Source organism: Gymnogyps californianus, chromosome 3 (genome assembly GCF_018139145.2).
Source record: "Gymnogyps californianus isolate 813 chromosome 3, ASM1813914v2, whole genome shotgun sequence".
Taxonomy (NCBI): domain Eukaryota; kingdom Metazoa; phylum Chordata; class Aves; order Accipitriformes; family Cathartidae; genus Gymnogyps; species Gymnogyps californianus.
Window position 1 is genome coordinate 22,297,330 of NC_059473.1, and position 20,853 is coordinate 22,318,182.

Consider the following 20,853-nt stretch of genomic DNA (forward strand, 5'->3'; position numbering starts at 1 on the left):
GAAAAATCCTTGACTTAATATAAACACTACTTAGCAACAACTAAAAACATCAGTGTGTTATGAACATTATTTTCCTACTAAATTCAAAACACCGCACTATACCAGCTACTAGGAAGAAAATTAACTCTGTCCTAGCCAAAACTAGGACAACCACAAAGTCACATAACCGGTGGTACAGAAAGAGAAATCTCATTTGAATTGCAATGACAAATCGCAATATAAAACCATGAATGTACTCTGTGAGGGCAAGGTAGTAAGTGCCTCTAAATAAGAGACAACATTTTCCTAATAGACAGAAGATACAAGATAGGATGAATGACATCAAAAGGCTTAGAAGCCAAAGCCATAAAATATCAAGATTGTAGGTAGTTTGCCCAACTCTAACAATTTATTGTTATTTTTTTATCTTCCCATATTTACAGAATCCTCTTTCTCTGCAATGTCAAAGCCAAGATATTTCCTCCCCATCCCATTCTCACACACACTGAGAGAGATGGAAATACTAATATTTACAAGAAGCACAGAGCTTTCATGTTACTTCCACCATGGTTCAGTAGCTATGTAAGAAGTCTAGCAATAAACAAAAAGTGGTTGTGTGTCTTGTGTTATGGTTACAGTACAAGGGGTCAGGAATCATGCATGTATTTTTTGGCATACAGTCAAATCTACAGGACTGTTATGGAAAGTTTATTTTCACTGGCTGCTTACACAAGTGACTACAGGTGGCAGAGACCAACATGCTTGGATCAGCATTTCTACGCTACACAAAAAGTGACCTGTAAAAGTAGGATAGTAGTGCTAAATTAAGAACAAAAAAGAGAACAAAAAGACTGCCTTTCACTGAAGTGTAGTTGACTAAAGTGAGCACCATCAGAATGCTCCAAATGTGAAGTGGCCATTTCTTTCAAAAGCTTCTAAAAATATTCTTGAATAAGATTGTTGAAATCTATGACAATTTCCACCTCAGTTATAGTGCACTATCACTATGGAAGCAGTTAAAAAAACCCAAACACAAGAAAACAAAACAAAGCAAAACCACCACCACCTGAAAAACCAACTCAGCTTTAAACAGAAAAAGAAATTATTGTCCCACATTTCAAACTGTGGTTATTTGCTTGTTTAGCTAATTTAGCAATTAATTCAGGCATTTATAAAGAAGGAATATATCCAGTTTTTAAGAAGGGATACTATCAAAGCTCCATGTGTCAGAATTTGACAAATTTTGTCATCCCCTTTTATCTCCAAAGTCAATATAAACCTACTTACAGGACTATTTGCAAGAAGTGCTTCAGCCAGGAAGACCGGTAAGAGTAACTCAACAAGAATGTTTGGCTACAAAGTGACTTCCATTATCAAATTCTGCAGATGATATGATTATTTTTAAATAATTACATATTGCAGTCAGTTTCCCTTCCTTCCTCCTCCAAGGTCAGGGGAAATAAACCTTAATGAACCAGAAGTCTACTTCCTTCAAAAGACTTCTGTATTAATAGCAAAGCAACTCATGAAACTGTCAGGAAACAGGAATGGGTAGATGAGCCATGTACTACTGTGTGCTGGTTGTTACACTAAATTGATATGGAGTTTTTAATATTAAGACTATCGACCTCCAGTAAATTAAGTAATTTAATTCTTTAGAAGTAGATTCATAGAGCAGCTGTTAAAAACAAGGTTGCACCAATATTTTTCTTGATATAGAAAAAGAGGAGTGGCATTGCACAACCTGGACTCGATCCTCAGCTTTTGAGTTCTGCCCTACAAGCAGCCACTTGTGGATTTCAGAGCTAACTGTGCTACCGAAACAAACAGCGCAGGCTATAATTTCTTTCAGAACAAATGATCTTACTGTACCCACAATCTTGAGCGTCGTGGAAAGTTTGAATGGCTCCAGAAGGAGAATCATCCCCCAGAACACCAGGTGTTGGGCTTCTCATTTTCCACTGCTTGAGAGCCTGCTCCCGCTTCCCCTCTCTTCCCACTCGCTCTCCTTTGCACAGTGCTCCCTCAGATCTTGCCTTCTTATCCCACACCTCTGAGCTGTCAGCAGCTACCCACTTTCCTGCTTGCCTAACACCTCGCTTGCCCTCATCTAACAATATCTGACACTCATCCTCAGCCTCTAATTTCTAGTCTGCTATTCCATATAAAACTATAACCTTCAATCTTGTTATCCTCATACTCATTTTTTTCTTTCCACTCATTAAAACTCCTACTCATTACAAAACAGACAGTCCTACAACCCAGTTCTCCTTAACCCTTTAACAACCATTTCATTCCCTGTAACTACTTCTTCATGCAACTGCTCTGCTCTCTTGGCTTTGTGACCTACCTGAAAATGCCCCCACTGCTCTTCACAGACTCCCAAGTCCCCCAGTCTCTTCTCTCAACTATTTTGTCTCCACTTTCCATGATAAGTTACATATCAGTATTCCCATTATGGATCTCCAACATGACTCAACATCACTGAATGCACTGAGGAAATATTCATAGCAGAATTTCACCATGGTTTCCTCTGCTATAATTGTCTTATTTTTTCCTTCACCTCAAGAAGGCTGCCCCCTCCAACTCTATCGTACCAGCCGTAACAAATCCACTGTCTGCTCCCCACTTGTTACCTCAAGCCTCCTCTTCTTGTACCAGATGGATATTCCTGGCTTTTTCAAAGAGAAGTCTAAAAAGATCTGACAGGACTTAGTTCTTTGATATTCAAAGTGAGTAACTGTATCTTCCATTATCTCCTGTACACCAATCTTTCCCAAATGCAGAAAAATTTCACGCCACCCATTTCTCCTTTTCCAGTGGACATTACAGTTTGGTGCAGACATACTGACTACATCTTCGTAACCAAACCTTGGCCTCATATTCTCTTTTGATCAAAAATGTTATAAAGCTGCCAGATGCGTTTACAGAATTCCTAATTTCCTGTAAGAAACAATGCCAGAAGATGGGCAATTATTTGCACAAAGTCCCATCTAAAACAACTAAGAATGTCACACTAGGCTGACTCAGACGGATACTAAACCCAACCTTTATGCACAGAAACCTGACAGGATCTCTAAGGTTCATTCTCCACTGCATCACACACTGGTTAATCATCGAAACCAGTGCAGAGAAGGCACAAAGTTCTCGTGGAAGAACACTTAATCTTGTGCAGCCACAAGCGACACAATTCATCTTCCACTAGCAAATTTCTCATGCATCCACATGGAATGCAGAAAGTCCCCTTCTGCACTTTGGATGGAGCCAATTCAGGGCTCCCTTACTTTGCTTGTTGCACAAATATTAGATTCAACTGTGAGGATGTACGCATGTAATCTCTGTCACAGAGGCAAGGAAACAGTGCCTTACTCTAGAAGCCTGAAATCAAAGCTCTCAAGAGTACAAAAATAAGTATAATTATTTCTGATTTACAGACAGGGAATGCAAACACACAGAGACGGGGACTTCCGAAGAATCTACGGGCTGAAACAATCAGTGCATACCGACTTCCTTACTCTGCTTATGACTTCAAAACAACTTTCACATGCTGCAGTCTCACTAGTTCTAATTTTGAAGGCTACAGAAAAAGGAGAAGAGACTAGTAGCAAGCTGGATCTGTACACAGAACGTCTCTGAGCTCAATCTACAGAAAAGCACCTGCGCTTCTTCAGCTGTTTCCAAGCCAGCAGGTATAACACAGGAAAGACAGATCAAAGAGACTGTGCTGACAGCCATCCAAAACAATGCACTCTGCAGCCAGGGCAATGAGCCAGAAAGGGAAAGTAAACAGAGGCCTTCAAAGAGCAACATGGGGCTGGACCAAGAAAACATGTAGGCTGAATGGTAGTGGCTCCACCACGCAGGATTTTGATGGTATGACTCAGCTGGCCATAAATTTATAACTTCCCACATTAAGAGTTTTTCCCCCAACCTGAAATAGTTTGTGGTCTAGGGATGGGACAGGGAGCCAAGGACTCATGAATTCTCATTCCCTCTCCGACACAGGCTGCTCCATTGCCCTCAACTCCCGTGCCTCACTATCCCACTATCTCACAGAAGTACTGTGAAAGTTACTGGAAATTTGTGGAAATTAAGAGGGACAGGAAGATAAACACTTATGAACTATGACAGCTAATACTTCAATTGTTATCAAGTGTTAATCTTTAGTGATATGTAACATGCAAATTTTTTCCCCATGAATTAACTTAACCCAAAATGATTAGAGCAGTAAGGAAAAGCTCATGATTATTTACATGCTACATCTCCACTCTCCAAAATACAAGTCATTTTGGAAAAGTATACTTTTCCATCCTTGAAAAGGGCTAAAAGGAAATAGTAATAATATGTACTTTTTAAAGTAAATCATTGCCCACTCTGTATTTTAAATAACGATTACAAATGACTATTTACAATAAAAACAGTTTTAAGTTACATCTTTGAGGACGCTGCTTACAGTTAGCCACATTCCCCACCTGATACAGGTTTAAATAATGATTCAATATTCTTGAGGACTGGCTGCTGAAGAGGCTGTTCAGCAGTTGCAAGGCAAGCTCAGGAGCTTTCAGGATGGAGTAAATTCAAAGTAAGCGATTTCTTAACAATTAAAAACCATTAAAATAAACACATTAAAAATAAGTCTCTCTTACCTATTAGTATCCTATTCTTTGCAATGCCATTTTTAATCTCATCGTTGATCAAGTCTGTAAGTCCCCGGCACATAGAATCAATACTTTCAATATGTTCTGGACAGTCGTTAGAGATCTTGTACCTGTCAAACCACACAGTGGAAAAGGCTCCTTTCATAGGTGTATATGGCCTGGAGTGGTGGAAGGAAAAAAATAAATTATTAACCAAGTGTAAGATCAAAAGCCTTCAGCATACGTGATAAATAAAAACAATTCAGTATCTCTCCAGCAAAGGAGAGAAGGAACCTCTTTCAGGTTAACTCAATTTACATCCAGTCACACTGCATTTCCTTGCATTCAAAACACGGTCCTTCAAGAATGAAGACAGCATTTGGAAGCTAGGTAAAATGCAAGTTTCAGTCAGTTCCACATCAAGGTTGATCAGGTCAGCTAAACATTTTAAATTTTAACTCTGTCAAGAGGTTCTTAATCCTAAACAAAGTTAGGGTTGAAATCCACCTTGGAATAGGACAAACTGAAGTAACTACTAAACAAGACAGCTTTGCAGGAGCTAATTTTATGGGATTCAGTTGTCTTATTCTTGTCAAAATTGACAAGAGATAGGTATTATGAACCTCTAGGTATTTACAAAAACTTCTTCCTTCTGTCAATTTTTCTTTTTCATAAATACAGCCATCCTCACCTTAATGGGGCAGGTATCTCAAAAATAACTGAAAGAAATGCCATGTGCTTACTGGATCGGTGCACAGACACAAATTAGAGACATGATACTCCCCATCGCCATAATACTGTGTTGTCAGATTAGTATTTTAAGTGCTTTAACATGCTGCCCAAACCGCAGATAATGAAGGAAGCTACAATTCAAAGCAGCCTTTTCTTTGTTTTTAAATAAAGATGATGAATAGAGCCCTGAAATCCCAAGAAAGGTGATCTAATTGCCTTGCAATGGCTCTACAATTTAATACCAAACATACTGCTATGAGATCGATGCTTCATCTCAAAACAAGCCCCCTAGAATCCTTAATTGCAATGTTTAATCAGGGGCCACATTTTTCATTTTTACTTAAGCTCAGATGAGCTCAGATCAGATTACAACCATTGCCTACAAACAGACAGCCTTTGATAAATTTGTCTAGATGGGAACCCACTGAAAACGCTAACATTGACTTCTGTGCTCTCTCTGGATTTTTTTCAGTACTAGGATTAAACAAAAACACAACTAACCTAAAATAAGAAAGCCACTATTTCAATTATTCCTAACGAAGGAACAAATTCTGCCTTTATTAATACCAGAGAGGCTTCACATATGTAAATGGCTATTCCTAAACCAGAAATACTACCACTAGTACAAGTGTACAAGAGGCAGGATACTATTTGCATTACTCAGTCACACAAGTCAAAAGTGAGAGAACACAGATTTTCTTCTGCCCGGTACCATGAACATGAAATAAATAAAGTCCATGACTTTAAACCTGGTAAGTCAAATATAAAGAAAGAGGCAACAAACACCAACAGATAGGTACAGACAGACTACACTGTTTCATCTTTTTGAGCACAGCTTCAGGAACAAGTACCTAAAAATCTACTGTTATTCAAAATGGCATACAAGTATGTGGTCAAGTTTAGTACAGTGTGTGCCTTAAGTAGCCCCTCATTTGCTTAACTCAAAACAAACCATATACTTAAGCACCAGAATTAACAATTTTTTTTTTCAATTTAGCCCTTACTTGCCTATTAAAAAAAGGTAACTCTTAAAGAAAATTCAATGAAAATATTTTGCACACCCAACAAGCTAAAGGTAAGTTTAAAAAAATGTTACTAAAATGCTTTTGCTTTTTTTTTTTTTTAAAAAAACAACTTCTCTTTAGTATTACCACTGTCCCCAGGATTCTTCCCAAATGAACTGATCAACACCTAAGAAACAAGATTACAAATCTCTAATTCACAAAAGTCAATTTCTAAGAGGAGACATTCCAGTCAAAAATATCAACAACAGTGGAATCAGTGGAGTTTCTGGAAGTCACTTGGACAATGTGATATACAACAGACTAAGCACGTGGGCAAACAGCATTTAATTCATGGTTTTAGCTTCTCTCTCAAACACTTTTACATCAATCCTGGTTAAAGTGCTTAGCAGCCAGAGTGCTTCATTTTCTAGTAAAACCAGAGGACCTTATATTTCTGTGAGAAAAGATGTGTAAGGTTTTAGCATTATTTCAGCAAGTTGACCCAGGATTTCCATGGAATGAAGACACATATTTGTATTACATTACAGAAATATTAAAACAGGTTTCCCCACAACTGAAAGGCAAAATCATACAGTTTATAAACAGGACAAAATCCATGATGAGATTATAATACTTGATCAGACATCGAAACTCAGGACTTCTACCTGCTGTCTTTGCAAATTCTTCAATAAGATAGATGAAAGGCTGATGTGCCTTATGCCCACAGGAAAAGTCCCCCAAGCAAATGGGCAAGATGCTTTCAGCTGTCTCAAAAACATCCTTGCAACCACTCTTGATTTGTCAGAAATGCATTAAAAATAACCTTTACATAAAGCTGAGAAGTAAGATATTTTTAATGGTTCACCCAACTGGCACATCTGTTTTAGTCATTCACCTTGTTCCTTAAATAAATCCGTTTATTAGCTGGCACACTACAACTCAGACATTACCACGGTAAACAAATATGTTTGGCATGGAACCATCTGTACAGCTCCAAGAATACAGCACAAAATTTTTTCGTACTATTAAACCACAAAAGAAAAAATAAAAAAAATCCCTATGTTACACTGACACAAAAGGCTGGGCAAATATACAAAAGCAAAGAAATACAGAGTGGAGTGAAAACTCCATCCGGTAAGATCAGCATGGTCAGTTACAGACAGTGTCAGACCAAATGATCAGCTTTAAGTTTGGATTTTTTGCTTTCCTAAGTTTAATCAAAACTCGTAACGTTAGTCCTGATGATTTTTTCCTCTGTACTTCACTTTCCTTTTTCTCTTTTTTAAATGATACTAAAAATAAAGCTCCAGGTCTCTAAGACATGTGCTGTTGAAATTTGGAATGAAAATACATAGCCCCCCTCCCAAGCTGTGTGGGGTTGTTTTTTTTGGTTGTTTAGTTTTAAAGGGGGTGTGTGTTTTTGTTTTGCTTGCTCTGGAGCACACAAAAGATTAAAATCCATATAAGAAAACAAGAATCAAGAACCCTGCCTGAGTATATCCAACTTCCAAACTTGTACCCGTTTTTAAGAGACATTTGAAACACAATTTCCTACAAATTGAACTAACTCTTAACATCTAAAAATAAAGAGAAAAGACGACGTAAAGGAGACATGGCTAATATCAAACAGCATTTAAGAAACTGCAGGCACCCTGAGGAAAAGAATCTTTAAAATGCTTCCCAACATCCTCAAATCACTCAAGACCTATAAAGTAATCAGAAAACGTGGTCTAATTTTTTTAAGGGTGTGCATTGATCTACAATTGTTTTCTCACACATACACTTCTTGCATGAGACTGCAGTTTCAAGAAGATCCTACACACCTAATATTTGAATGTCTTAAAAGGAAAACATATCCTGTAATATCTCTAAGTATTTATCATCCTTTCAATCTTTTAAACATGTATTCAAATAGAAGTAATTTTCACTGTTGATTTCACTGCAAAGTTTCAAGTTTTCACAAACTGAAGATAGGTTAGCTTCTGCTAATGTGAGTTATGTACTAACGATGAAAATATAATGAAAGCAGGAAGCAATAACACCATCTTTTTCCACCTTCCTGGAGCATGGATTATATACTCTAGACCTTCTTAATCACATTTAGAATTGTGCTAAATAGTTTGAAATTATCTTAACAGAAGTGGAGAGCAACCAAATGATGCTACACAAGGTTCAAATTCAGATCTGAAAACATGCCAAATTCTATCTCCAAAATGATGCTATTAGCATAGCAATTCACATAAAACTATAGGTGTATTTGTTTGTTATCCAATAAATCACTGTCCCTGTCCAACATTAAGAGACAAGCCAGCACTGCTAGCTGCTTTAAATAAGAAACATAAGAGCACGTTGATAAATAGTAAATATTCTTCCCCCAACTCTTTCTCCTGATGCACAACTGTATCACTGCCTTCACACTTAGCGCTATGATCACCCTGCTAATGCAGTCACATAAAACCCAGACCGCTGGTGCTGGCTTACAGCTTTCTTGAAGTTCCAGACAGAACTTCCTGAGATGTCAGACAGAACTGGGAATTTCTAGTAAAATTAGGCTTTAAGATTCAAATAAAGAAAGATCAAAATTTTTGAAATCCTCACTTTTGCTTCCTTCCCAAACCTATCTCCTCTCAGTTAGGAGGCACAGAGTCGCATGAGACATTGTAATGTTGTCTTTTGGAAGACTGTGCATTCCTTCCAGAAAATCTATAGAGCACACTGCCAGACTGCTTAAGTTCTACTTTGCTCTGGTGAGACCCCACCTGGACTACTGCATTCAGCTCTGGGGTCCCCAGTACAAGACAGACATGGACCTGTTGGAGTGGGTCCAGAGGAGGGCCACAAAAATGATGAGAGGGATGGAACACCTCTCCTATGAAGAAGGGCTGAGAGAGTTGGGGTTGTTCTGCCTGGAGAAGAAAAGGCTCCGGGGAGACCTTATTGCAGCCTTTCAGTACTTAAAGGGGGCCTACAAGAAAGCTGCGGACACAGTTTTTAGCAGGGCCTATTGTGACGAGGGATAACAGTTTTAAGCTTGAAGGGAGTAGATTTAGACTAGATATAAGGAAGAAATTTTTTTTTACAATAAGGGTGGTGAAACACTGGAACAGGTTGCTCGGAGAGGTGGTAGGCACCCCATTCCTGGAAACATTCAAGGTCAGGTTGGACAGGGCTCTGAGCAACCTCATCTAGTTGAAGATGTCCCTGCTCATTGCTGGGGGGGGTTGGACTAGGTGACCTTTAAAGGTCTCTTCCAACCCAAACTATTCTATGATTCCAGAAGCAAGTCTTGACTCTCTTAAAGCTGATGGCAGGTTTTTCCAATGAAAGCAAAGTTACTCCCCAGTCCCAAATTCTCTCCTAGCATAATCTCACTGTTGATACTAGTACACTGCAATAGAAAATCTAATTCATAATTCTGCTTTTTAACTTCCACTGTCTGCTTGAAGCAGAAAGTGAATTTTAAAAGAAAAGGGGGGGGAAGGCAGAGAATCCACCTACTCAAATCAGAAGTATAATTCAAAGCTCTAGTCCAAGGTATAGCTTATGTTAAAACTGAGGTTCAACATATCTTAACAATGAAGCTTTGTGGTATGGTAACAGAGCATAAGATGTGTTAGAAATTCAAACAGCTTAAACTTTGAAGTATACTTAAAAAAATTTAAAAAAGGAAGGCAAGAGTCATCTCCATGAGGACTAATTTCAGCTGTTCCTCAGAAAAGGCTGTGCCTGTTCACTCAACCACAAGCAAATGCTTTTGATAGAGTTGTTCTGGATGTATATTGCCTGAAATGAGAGCTAACTGAGCCAGTACAGAATGGTTACCTGAAGAAATACTATGTTGACAGTTTTTGTTACTTGGGACAAATCTTATTCATTCAAGACAAAGGAAACTGCAATAGAAGCTGACATAAAACTCAGCAGGACAAATTCTGAGTTTGTTTCTCTTTCTTTGTTTCTGTTGAATTGTTGGGTCAGTTTTGGTTTTTTTTGGGGAGGTGGGTGGTGTAAATTGTGGGGATTTGTACTAATCACAGAAACAGCAATAATGTTATGGTTGAGAAGACATTAAATGACCTTTTCTACACACTGCCAGTTCCTCAGCAACCAGCTATCAGTGGCTGCTTTATGAATGCACTGAAAGAAAGTGGCAGGAGGCAAACCAGGGTCCAATCTGAATCAGTTCTCCATTACGGGGTTTGAAAGACACTCTGGGATTCAAAGTGGTATCTTTCACAAGCTGGTGGCAAACAACACTGAGGACGGATGAATGACACTAGCTAAGGACAGAAACCCCTGGAAAGACTGTAAAACAAGAGCACAAAATGACACACAACTTAGAACCCCACAACTGCTTGCTGGAGGAGCCATCTAAAAACCACTGTCTCCAATTCTTCTGTATTGGAAAACAGTTGAGAGCAGACAGACATGAGGAAGGATGTCTAAGAGCGTGATGTAGTTAAAGGGATTAGAAATCCAAGATTGCCATGATGTTCTACTTTGTTTTCCCCAAGCATGACTAAAGTATCTCTGACAAGTGTTTATTGCATTCCACATGGTATTTAGTATATGATGTAAGCATTACATGTATGCATATCCATATGTTTTCCTCACCTAATACAAGAGGAGAAATAAAAGGAAAATGGGAGGTTTATCCAAGCATGCTTCCATCATTATTATGCAGGATGTTAAATTTCTGCTTACAGGAGATGAAAGAACCACTCCATGATACCAACCAAAACCCTTTCCAGTTGTCCCTCAAGCTTCCACCTCTAAAAAGACTTCTTTGTGTTAAATTTATGAATGAGGCTAGGGCTTACAAAAGTGAAGGATTAATAGCATTTGCCTGAGCCAAAAATAGTATGATAGGCACCATGCACGCTCCCCCACACAGCTCCACCAATCCATCTCAAGTCTGACCTGCAGCACCCCTGCTGCTTTTCCAATCCTAGGCCTCTCACAAGCAGAGACTGCCAATGTAGCTGAATGGTGCCAAACTGTCTGGTGGTTTTGCGACATAGCCAAATGGGGACTATGATGAGATGAAACTCATTTCCACCCAAGAGCTGAGCAAAGATGTGAACTTAGGTGAAAGGATGGAGTACCAGGCCATATAATGCTGAGCAGTCCCTACCAGCCACATACTTAAGAGACAAGGGAAATTAGAATAAATTGGCAAAAAAAACCCCAAACAAGCAACAAACTCTGCATACTTATTGGCCACAGAAAGGTATGTTGAGTGAATGTCAAAAAGATCCACAAAACAGCCCAAGAAGTATTTATAGTTTACCTTCTGACTTGCAAAAGAGAAGGACTGTCAGAATGGAATGCTAGACAACGCAAAGAATCTTTGACCTAGATTTTTTAAGGGAATTATAGAAGGTAAGGTATACTTATTAAAACAAGTGGAGCCTAAATGGTTTTAACTTTACCACGTTAGCTCCTGCAATGCCAATTTAAACTATCACTTTCTATTAAAAAAAAAGGTTAAATTGGGTGGTATTCAGTTCTGATTTAGAAATTCAATAGAAACCTAATGTTTAAGTCACAGTTGTAGCAGCTGAAACAGTATTTAAAGTTGTAGTCATCCTGACCCAAATAAAAAAAAAAAAAGGAAAAAGGAAACCCTTTCCTTTAAAACTATTACTGTAGACGTGGCTTTAGGGATTGCATCAGCTGCTAGGGCTACAATTTGACCTTTTTTTTTTTTAATTAAAGATATACATTAGCATTACAAGAGAGAGGAAATAGAATTCTGTTGTGTTTAACAAGTTTAATCTATGTACAGAAGCACTGATCTTGAAAGAAAGCTAGATAAAGTTAAAAGAACCTATAAAAATGAGTAGAGAACTTGTTTTAAAGTATCCCAGTTGCCTACATTACAAAGAAAAAACAAAACCTCTCTAAACAATGTCTAAAATTTTTCATTTGTAAAGCAAAATTTGCATGCCCCAGCTACATGCATTTGATTTCCAAACTATTCCAAATTCAGGTGCTACTACTCTCACTACATCACATTGAGACTTCAAATCCACATATTTTCCCTTTTTCATCTAAGCATGCTTTTTACCACAAGCATTTCACTTAGAAATTTTGCAAGTTTTTCTTTTTTAACAGTAAACTGTGTTATCTACCTTCTGTTATTTTCGCTCAAGAAACAAACAAACATGAGACTCATAGGACTTTCCAAAGTGATGGGGGATGAGTGTGACCAAATGCTGCAAACACTTTACCTGTCCAGGGGGACATCTGGTTATCATTCTCTATACAGATGCTGCACATTATAAAAATGATTATAGAAAAGTAAATCTTTTTTAAAAAGTGTAACTTTTTACAGAGACCTGTAGAGAATAGTAAAAAACAGTTTTATAAAATGTAGTTCAGTAAAGTTCTATTGCTTTTACCAGTAAAGTGGAAATACCCTCTCTAGTGTTTGCCGAAATCAATGCTAATGAAGCTGGAGAACATGTTTTAGAATTCTTCTAGATTATATGCTGGGCTGGTTTTCCAAAATAATTTTCAAACATATTGACTCTTGAATCAAACATGTCTGAATGTCTGATGTTGTAGTAAGTGAAAAATGTTTCAGTGCCCGAGATAAAATCTAAACAAAAACATAAATATAAACCCCATCCATCCTCCACAAAGAAAAAAAAATTTTCAATGTTTTGTTGAAAAGTGTGAATTCCACTGCTTTTCAGAACCCTATTTAATAGAGGTGAAGAATGTATAAGACCAAATCTATATATCTATCTATCAGCAGAATTACATCCATCAAAAACGTGAAGAGGTATTCCTGACCTGCAGTTTATCCTGCCAAAGCCTCTAGCATTGCAGTTATATCATCAAACCTGCTTTTACTGGCATAACTACTTTGACGGAGAGCGTTCAATGTGTATGTGGTAAGTTATGCTGGAAAAGACAGGAGTTTATAGAGTACAAACTACATCCACATCAACAGTATTTTGCCAGAAGAGCATATTAGCCAAGCAATCCTAGTATGGTCTTGCCTAACTTCAAGCTTTTCTTTGATTTCATCATCAGTGTAAAAACCTGCTGGCAAGCTTTGCACTCTGCTCCTGTAATCGACAATACAGTGGCAGGTTGTGCCACCCACAGAGACTCTCACTCACATCAGCGTAGCTCTCCACCAGTGTATCGCTCTGTCTCTACACAATCAAAGACTGGATCAGAACCTTCTTCAGCGTATCTACACACCCATAACCATCTACCTATAGGTCTCATTATCAATGATGCTGAATTCCTCTGTTGGTGCCAGAAGCATTTGGAATTCTTATCAAAACATATATACATACACACAAAATCAGACCATATATTCAAGTTCCTAATGCAGATACAATTATTTTAATGTCTGCCATTCAAGTTTGGATGTCCTAGGCCTTGTTTTTCCTTTCTGTGGAAGAAAGGAGAGCAACCATTACAAATGTTTTAAAAAGCATAGTGTATTTTGGATTTGAATACCGAAACAACCTGAAATGGGTCTACAAAGGCTTCTGTTACTTCGATTTCAACTAATAACACATATCTTCACAAACTTCACTTCAGCATTGCTGCAAACAGTGGCAAACATTATTGTACTTAAGGGCATCTGTTTTATTTCACTATGTCAGCTAATGGTGCTTATCAGCAACAGAGGGCTGTACACTAATATTCCCAAGTGTACTTCATATTACCAGTCAAAGACAGTGTGGGTATTTTTTATTTTTTGAATATACAACTTTTCACAGTTTTGCTAAAAACCACTTCTGAATCAACTCATGCATGACCTCTATCTGCTCTAGAGAAGAACAAGAGTAACCTCAACTTAAAAAAAAGAAGAGTTGAAGTAACTGGTTATTCACATCTTTTAATTACAACAGTATCTTTCTTCTCATCTGTTTACCAAAGTACTGAAATCCAAAGTCTTAAAATAAAAACAAATGCCCCATAAACACCACTCATTTGAGTCCGAAGATCTTGCTGGTTAATCATTTATACATAGTTTACATCTGCAGTTATCCAAAGAAACCAAGCCAAATGAGAAAAGGATTGGACCCCGTAAGTGCAGTGGGATGGGAAAGTGAAGCACTGGCCTAACAGATGTGGTCTGAGATGCTCTGGCTGCATATAACATGTGAAGAAAGATCACTTCATAGGGAAGCAAAACTTCCTACATTTCTCCAGTACCTGCTGTGTTGACAGGGAAGAAATGGAGCCCATCAATATGTCTGATGTGCCACTGATAACTCTAGCATCACTTTAGCCTGTCATCGATGAAATAAGAGCACGTTATTTACAGAAAGTCATACTGACTTCCTACTAACCCAAAACACACTGCTTCAAAGACTTCTACTCATGGGCTTGATTTTTCTGTAACACAGTAAGTACATTCACACTGCAATCTCTCAATTGCTTTTCCTGCCTAAGTAGATCATAAAAATACATGGTCAAGGAAAGTTTTTTTTCATGTATTAGTGAGTGCCAGACAAAATCTGCTATTATACTTGTTTATACCCTCCAAGAAATTTTTTTCTGACTTTCAAACCTCTGTACCTCGAAAGTCCGTGTAGAATGTCACAATTTCCTTTTCCTTTCAGCATTCATCCACACTTACGCTCAAATTCAGAAAGAAACTTAAGCCCTGTTACCTTTCAAGGAAACATTTTCCTAACTTAGAGCCACAGAAACCTTAAAAATGAATTTATATCAAGAAAAATTAAACGTCTCTGAAATAGAAGGCCATGTCTTTACATTGCTAAATATGGAGGTAGGTGTCCAACTTTTAGCCTTTAGGTTTGACCTCATTAACTTTCAAATTCCCAGGTGTAAATATTTTTGTCTATATTTCCAGTCTACCACTGAACACACAGTGTCATTTAATAACGAGATTTGTACCTACAGCGAATGCTGGACTCAATTCTCTTTGAAACAGTTGGGTCAGGATTCAAACTAGAAGAAATGTATAATTTTAAACTCCCAGTCCTTTCTCCAGCAGCTGAAGATCTTTCACATCCTACTTGCCAAAAAGACTGACCACCTTCAGAACTGAAACCTGGCATTAAATACAGCAGAGTATTTTAGTGGTTAATTTATGGGAGTTAATATAGGTAGGATTATGATCCAGAACATGGCTCTATAATGCGATTACAACACACACTGGAGTATCATCTTCTATTTATATCAAGGAGATGGAAAGATACTGAGGACAATAACTGAATTTGAATTAGCGACTGTGACTTCTGTGAAGTCTTAACCATTTAGAGTCTTAACCACTTAAAATCACAGTCCCTGGGCAGCAATGCACCTTTGGGCTCCAGTTTTGCCAAAAAGCATACACATGAGAAAGAAGAAGTGTTATGACAGTCTGTACCAATATTCACAAGCATATTTTACAGCACTGGAATAGAGTAATTTAATCCTACAGTCAAAACATATTAAACAATACCTGGCAGGTGCCGTTGGGTAAATTACTTTTATATGTTGGAAAGCCATGTCTTGATTCAAAATTTGTTTTATCCATGTTCTTGCTCCTTGGCCAGTATCACCTGTATCACACAGAAGAGTACAAGAATTATTCTGTACATTTAGAAAGAAAACTATACAATGTCAAATATATTTATGCCAGATTGACCTGATTTCTAAATCATAGTTAATCCTCCAAAGTGCTAAAAATAATTTTCTAGAATAACCTCAATCCCCTTTCCAATGAAGATGGACTCAAAATGTCCTAGCAGCAGACTACTTAAGAGGTCCTACAGCACAAGTTTAATAAATACTTTACTACATCCAATGGCTTAAGTACCTCCTAATCAGGCACAAGGCCTTACCTCTTACTTGCAACTTATCTTATTTGCTGATAACATTGACAAACAAAAAATACTGATGAACATCTTAAAAAGTGTGATAAAATACCTGCTGCTCCCCTTAGAAAAGACAATTACTTTTACTACAGAATTTTATGTTAACCCACTTCAAAACCTAGTCAAGCAATAAAAAGGATCTTCACATTTAATTATGCTAATATTACACATAGGCTTTAAGGGAAGTATCAGTCAAACACTCCCAACATTCTGTAAAAGTGCTCAAGATGAGTTTGGGTTAAAATATCTGGCAGGCTCCTCAAAAACCTTAATCCCACTGTTCCATTTGAAAGCTACTTGAGATCTGACTCTCAGTGTGTCTTTTTCCTAGTCTTATCAACTCAGCCTACAGCCAAAACCCCTGCAGACTGAAGTGCTATGAACAGATATACAGGATGAATTCTTATGCACACAGCAAGATTTGTTCCATTCAAAAAAATATAAACACCAGATAGTTTCTAGAGCTCGTCTTTACATCACTAGTATCTTCAACTATAACTTCACTGCCACCCCTCTGAACAGCATGCACACACAAGTCTCCAATAAGAGTTAAGCAATGGTTCAAGCTTGAGCAAATTGGCCCATCAAGGAATATGGTTTATAGTAGGCAGTAATACAACATGTAATAATGTTCAACCTAAAAATTTGGTGGGGATTCAGCAAACTAGAATTTCACTACTGCCACTGGTGCCATAGGACTTTAGTCTTGTTTGAAGTCGAGGCTCCCACATATTATCAACTCAAACTGCTAATCTGAGTTAACAGTATTCTCTATTACTTTATCTCAAGTTGGTCAGTTTGACTTTAGGACTCACCCTACTCTTTTCAATAAGATGGCCAAACCACGGGAAAAAAATATCACTGCCCTAAGCCAGGCTTACTGCCATGTTACATGGGTTCATCTGAACAGTGTCACATGAATATACCAGTTTATTGTTACAGTGATTATAATTCCCCAATGGAAAAGATTTGCTCTTGCTTTAGCACTCAAACAAAACTCGGTGATCTTTATTTACACATACACTTAATGCATCTTCAGAATTAAAATAGAAGGCAAGAAGGATCCAAACCCAGCTTTTTTTTTTTGTTAAGCACAAATGGCATAACCATGACATTCTCTGTTTGACCTAAACACTCCAAGTGACAAATACGCAACAGGGTCACAAAACTGACACAAATCTTATTCTGTACTACGTTAAACAGCAAAATCAAAGTTACATCTTTAACTGGATGCTTCAGAACACATTCCCACAAACACTTTGCTTATATTAGTAGTATGTTCTGAAGTCCAAACACACCTTTGATTCTTAGCAGACACTCTTGACATGCAAGGGTTTCCTCATGGTTGCTGTCACCTAGTTTATGAACAATGTATCTTAAGGAGGCTTGAATAAATTTTTTTCCTATACACTCCTCTTTTTTTCAGTTAGAAAGCAAAAGTCTAAGCTTTGCAAATACTTGCACAGGACCAACCCTCCGGCAGGTCAACCTAAGCAACTATCTGAATGCTTACAGAATTGGGACTTACTTAGCTCTTCACAAACTCCTTAATGGTGCAGGACACATTGTTTATTGTTTATTCACATTTCTTAAGCTTTGCCAAGATCAGCAGAAACATTTACAGTTAATGAAGCTAGTTTGTCCATGAAAAGTTCAAGAAAACTCATTAACTAAAAGAAAATTTAACTATGACCTTCTGTGTGTCAAGAGTCCCCACGGTCCAAATGCTCTGCAACCGCTGTGAGCACTTGCATGCAGAGGTAATGCATTTTGATTCGGTAAGAATAGAATTCGGAGGGGAGGGAGAAAGAGAGGAGACTGTGACACCAAACAAAACCCAACAGCCTTCTGAAAGGTTTGTCTTTCAGGCTGTTCTTCGCTTTTAGCATTATATGTTCTTCTGAACACTACTAAAAAGAAGCAAACAATGCACAGACAATTCTGCTTTGAGTCTGTTTACAAACCTAAATAGACTGATGGCAGCAATATTACCTTTTTTCCCCCTCCTCAAGTAAAATATGAATTATTTTCCTTTCAAATATAGCTTGAATTTTCAAATTTTCTTTCTGTGCAAAGTTTAAACTTTACATGTAACTTGTAGATTGGCTATTAGGAAAAATTTCTTCACTGAAAGGGTTGTCAGGCATTGGAACAGGCTGCCCAGGGAAGTGGTTGAGTCACCATCCCTGGAGGTATTTAAAATGTGTAGATGTGGTGCTTAGGGACACGGTTTAGTGGTGGACTTGGCAGTGCTAGGTTAACGGTTGGACTTGATGATCTGAAAGGTCTTTTCCAACCTAAATGATTCTATGCATGTTACAACATGCAAAGTCATAAACCTATGTCTAAAAAATTATTATACACTTGTTATGTCCATTTGCCTTCACTGCTGAGCTACCAAATGGATCCTCTACCTAAATTTGACGTACAGTACCAGGAACTTTCTAATATTTTTCTATACCATTTTGCATTTACATTCTCCATGTGTTATAATTTGTCTGGAGCAAGCATTATGAACAAAATGGATTCATGCCATTTGATTGCCACTTTCCATCACAAGCACTGTACAGAAGGTTTACAATTCAGGTTTATAGGCCAGCCCACAGCAACGGCACTGCGGCTACTTCTGTTTTAAATTCTATTCTGCGGAACTGCTAAACAAAACCAAATAAAAGCACCCTTGTACCTCCCCATTGCAAACATTATGAATGAAATCATATCAAAAATGAAAAATTGTAGAGTACTTTAACCACATGTGGAATCAACCTCTAACCATAATCTTCCCTTACTCCTCCAACATGAGAGAAAATTATTTCCTCAAGCATTAAAGCATTAGCGTTAACAAGAGGGCTGAATACATCTTATGAACTCTTTCGCTTTCATTCTTTAACTTACAGAATTTGAGAAAAAGCAAAATTAAAACTAGATTATAAAAATGAAACTAATTTAATAAGCACATACAACTTCGTTAAACTAAATAGAAGCATCAGCTAAAAGCAAAACTAAGAGGAAGAAGACACTGAGTTGAGCACGTTGCCATATGCACATGGACAGCTCAACAGAATTGATTCCCAAGGTCTTGATCTAATAAAGACCTACGATTACTGTTTTTTCTTTTTTTTTTTTTTTGAGTCATGTGGACTTTGTTGTTGTTATTTAGCAGGTTAGAAATAACCTTTAAGAAAAAAACCCAACAAAACACACATTCCTGCCGCCCTCCTGCCCTCAGACTGGTCACTGATGCGGGTAACTACCTTCTGCAGATGGTGGCCATGAAGCCAGTTTGGACACAGCTAGGACCCTTCTGAACAGAAAGAAGTCAGTCTATTAACACTGGCTTTTAAAAGGCGACAACATCTGACCCTAAAAACGCCAAGAGCCATTTTAATTACGAAAAAAAATCACCCTTTGCATGTGGCTACCCTTAGAGTGGATGAATTAAGAAAATGTCTTCTGGAACACATTTGTTCTCATGGCAAAGAAAGCCGGGCTGGTGTATAACAGCACCATCCCTAAAACACACTCCACAGACCCACCTCAGGCCCAGGGAGGCCCAAACGCTAGACCCAGTCCACGCACACGCACGCCGCTTTGCCCACGGAGGCGCCTTCTTGCCGGCCGGCGCCTTCGGGCCGCCGCGGCCTGAAGGGGCCGACACTGTCGTGTGTGTCCCCCTCTCCCCCCTCCACCGCCGCGCTCCCAGCAGGGCCCCAACGCGCAGGAGGCGGCGAGGCAACCACCCCGACCCCGCGGTCGGAGGGCGGCCTCCCTCGGGCGGCACCCCTGCGCCCTTCCCCAGCGGGAAGCGACGCCCACCGAGCCCCGGCCCCGCCGCGGGGTAGCAGGGGAAAAAAAGGGGGGGGGGGGGGGGTAAAGCAGCCACCTGAGCCGTGCAGGAAGATGAGGGAGGCAGTATGCCTGCCCGCGGGGGACACCACGCTCCTCTGTAGCGCTGCGGGCGCCGCCATGCCCGCCGCTCTCCTCCTCTTCCTCCTCCCCCTGGCCCGGCCGGTAGCGCGGCCCACAGCGCCGGCGCAGAGGCGGCCCCGGGCCCGCAGCGCCCCGCTGGCCGGCGGGGAGGGAGGGAGCCCGGGGCCTCTTCTAGCGCTTCGTGCCGCGGCAGAAACCACCTCGCTCTTCTCAGGCAGTGCTGGGGACAGCTGTCCCAGCCCCAAACCAGAAACGTTCTTCCTATTTATAGAAAATACTATACAGACCCCATGTTTAGAAATGCCATATGGTAGGCAAACTGGGGATCAAACAGTAAAGGGAGGGTCGCCCCTTTCATGTCGTAGTATGTGTTTGGAAAGGCAATTAGGCTTCGGCCTCACCAGGTGCACGCTTTCAAGAGTAAAGGCCTGGCTGGCAAGCAAGCTGAGGCGAGGCAGGTAGCAGGGGGCTCTGATGGCTCCTTCCAGGTGCTTCAGAAAGCGAAGGGCCTGCAAGGACCAACGTTATAAAGGTCCAGGAGACGTCTGAAAGCTTGTCTGACCTTAATCCATGTCTGAGCACAACTACTCTGATGCTTTTGGTAGTTTTACTGAACTGCTTTAGGGGGATAAAGAGTAGGAGCTTTCTTTTGCACTTGTAGGTAACCTATACTCATTCAAGGTCATAAGACTTTTTTTTTCTAGTGGTGTGTCG

The 20,853-nt window shown here is 39.1% G+C and overlaps 1 protein-coding gene across 4 annotated transcripts in view; it reads right to left on the bottom strand.

The window, feature by feature from the left end:
- The window catches only part of LYPLAL1 (lysophospholipase like 1), a 28,676-nt gene extending 8,264 nt beyond the window's left edge, over window positions 1–20,412 (bottom strand). Inside the window, exons 1-4 of one of the 4 annotated variants that reach the window (XM_050894185.1) lie at window positions 20,093–20,412; window positions 15,790–15,894; window positions 12,333–12,350; window positions 4,626–4,799 (exon numbers count right to left, since the gene is read on the bottom strand). In XM_050894185.1, the coding sequence (XP_050750142.1) occupies window positions 4,626–4,799; window positions 12,333–12,350; window positions 15,790–15,894; window positions 20,093–20,177 (382 nt within the window). In that variant the 5' untranslated portion in view covers window positions 20,178–20,412. Of the gene's footprint in view, window positions 1–4,625; window positions 4,800–5,849; window positions 5,867–12,332; window positions 12,351–15,789; window positions 15,895–20,092 lie in introns of all 4 variants that reach the window. The other 3 variants (XM_050894186.1, XM_050894184.1, XM_050894187.1) reach the window with 3 other exon arrangements.
- Between the last annotated feature and the right edge of the window lie 441 nt (window positions 20,413–20,853).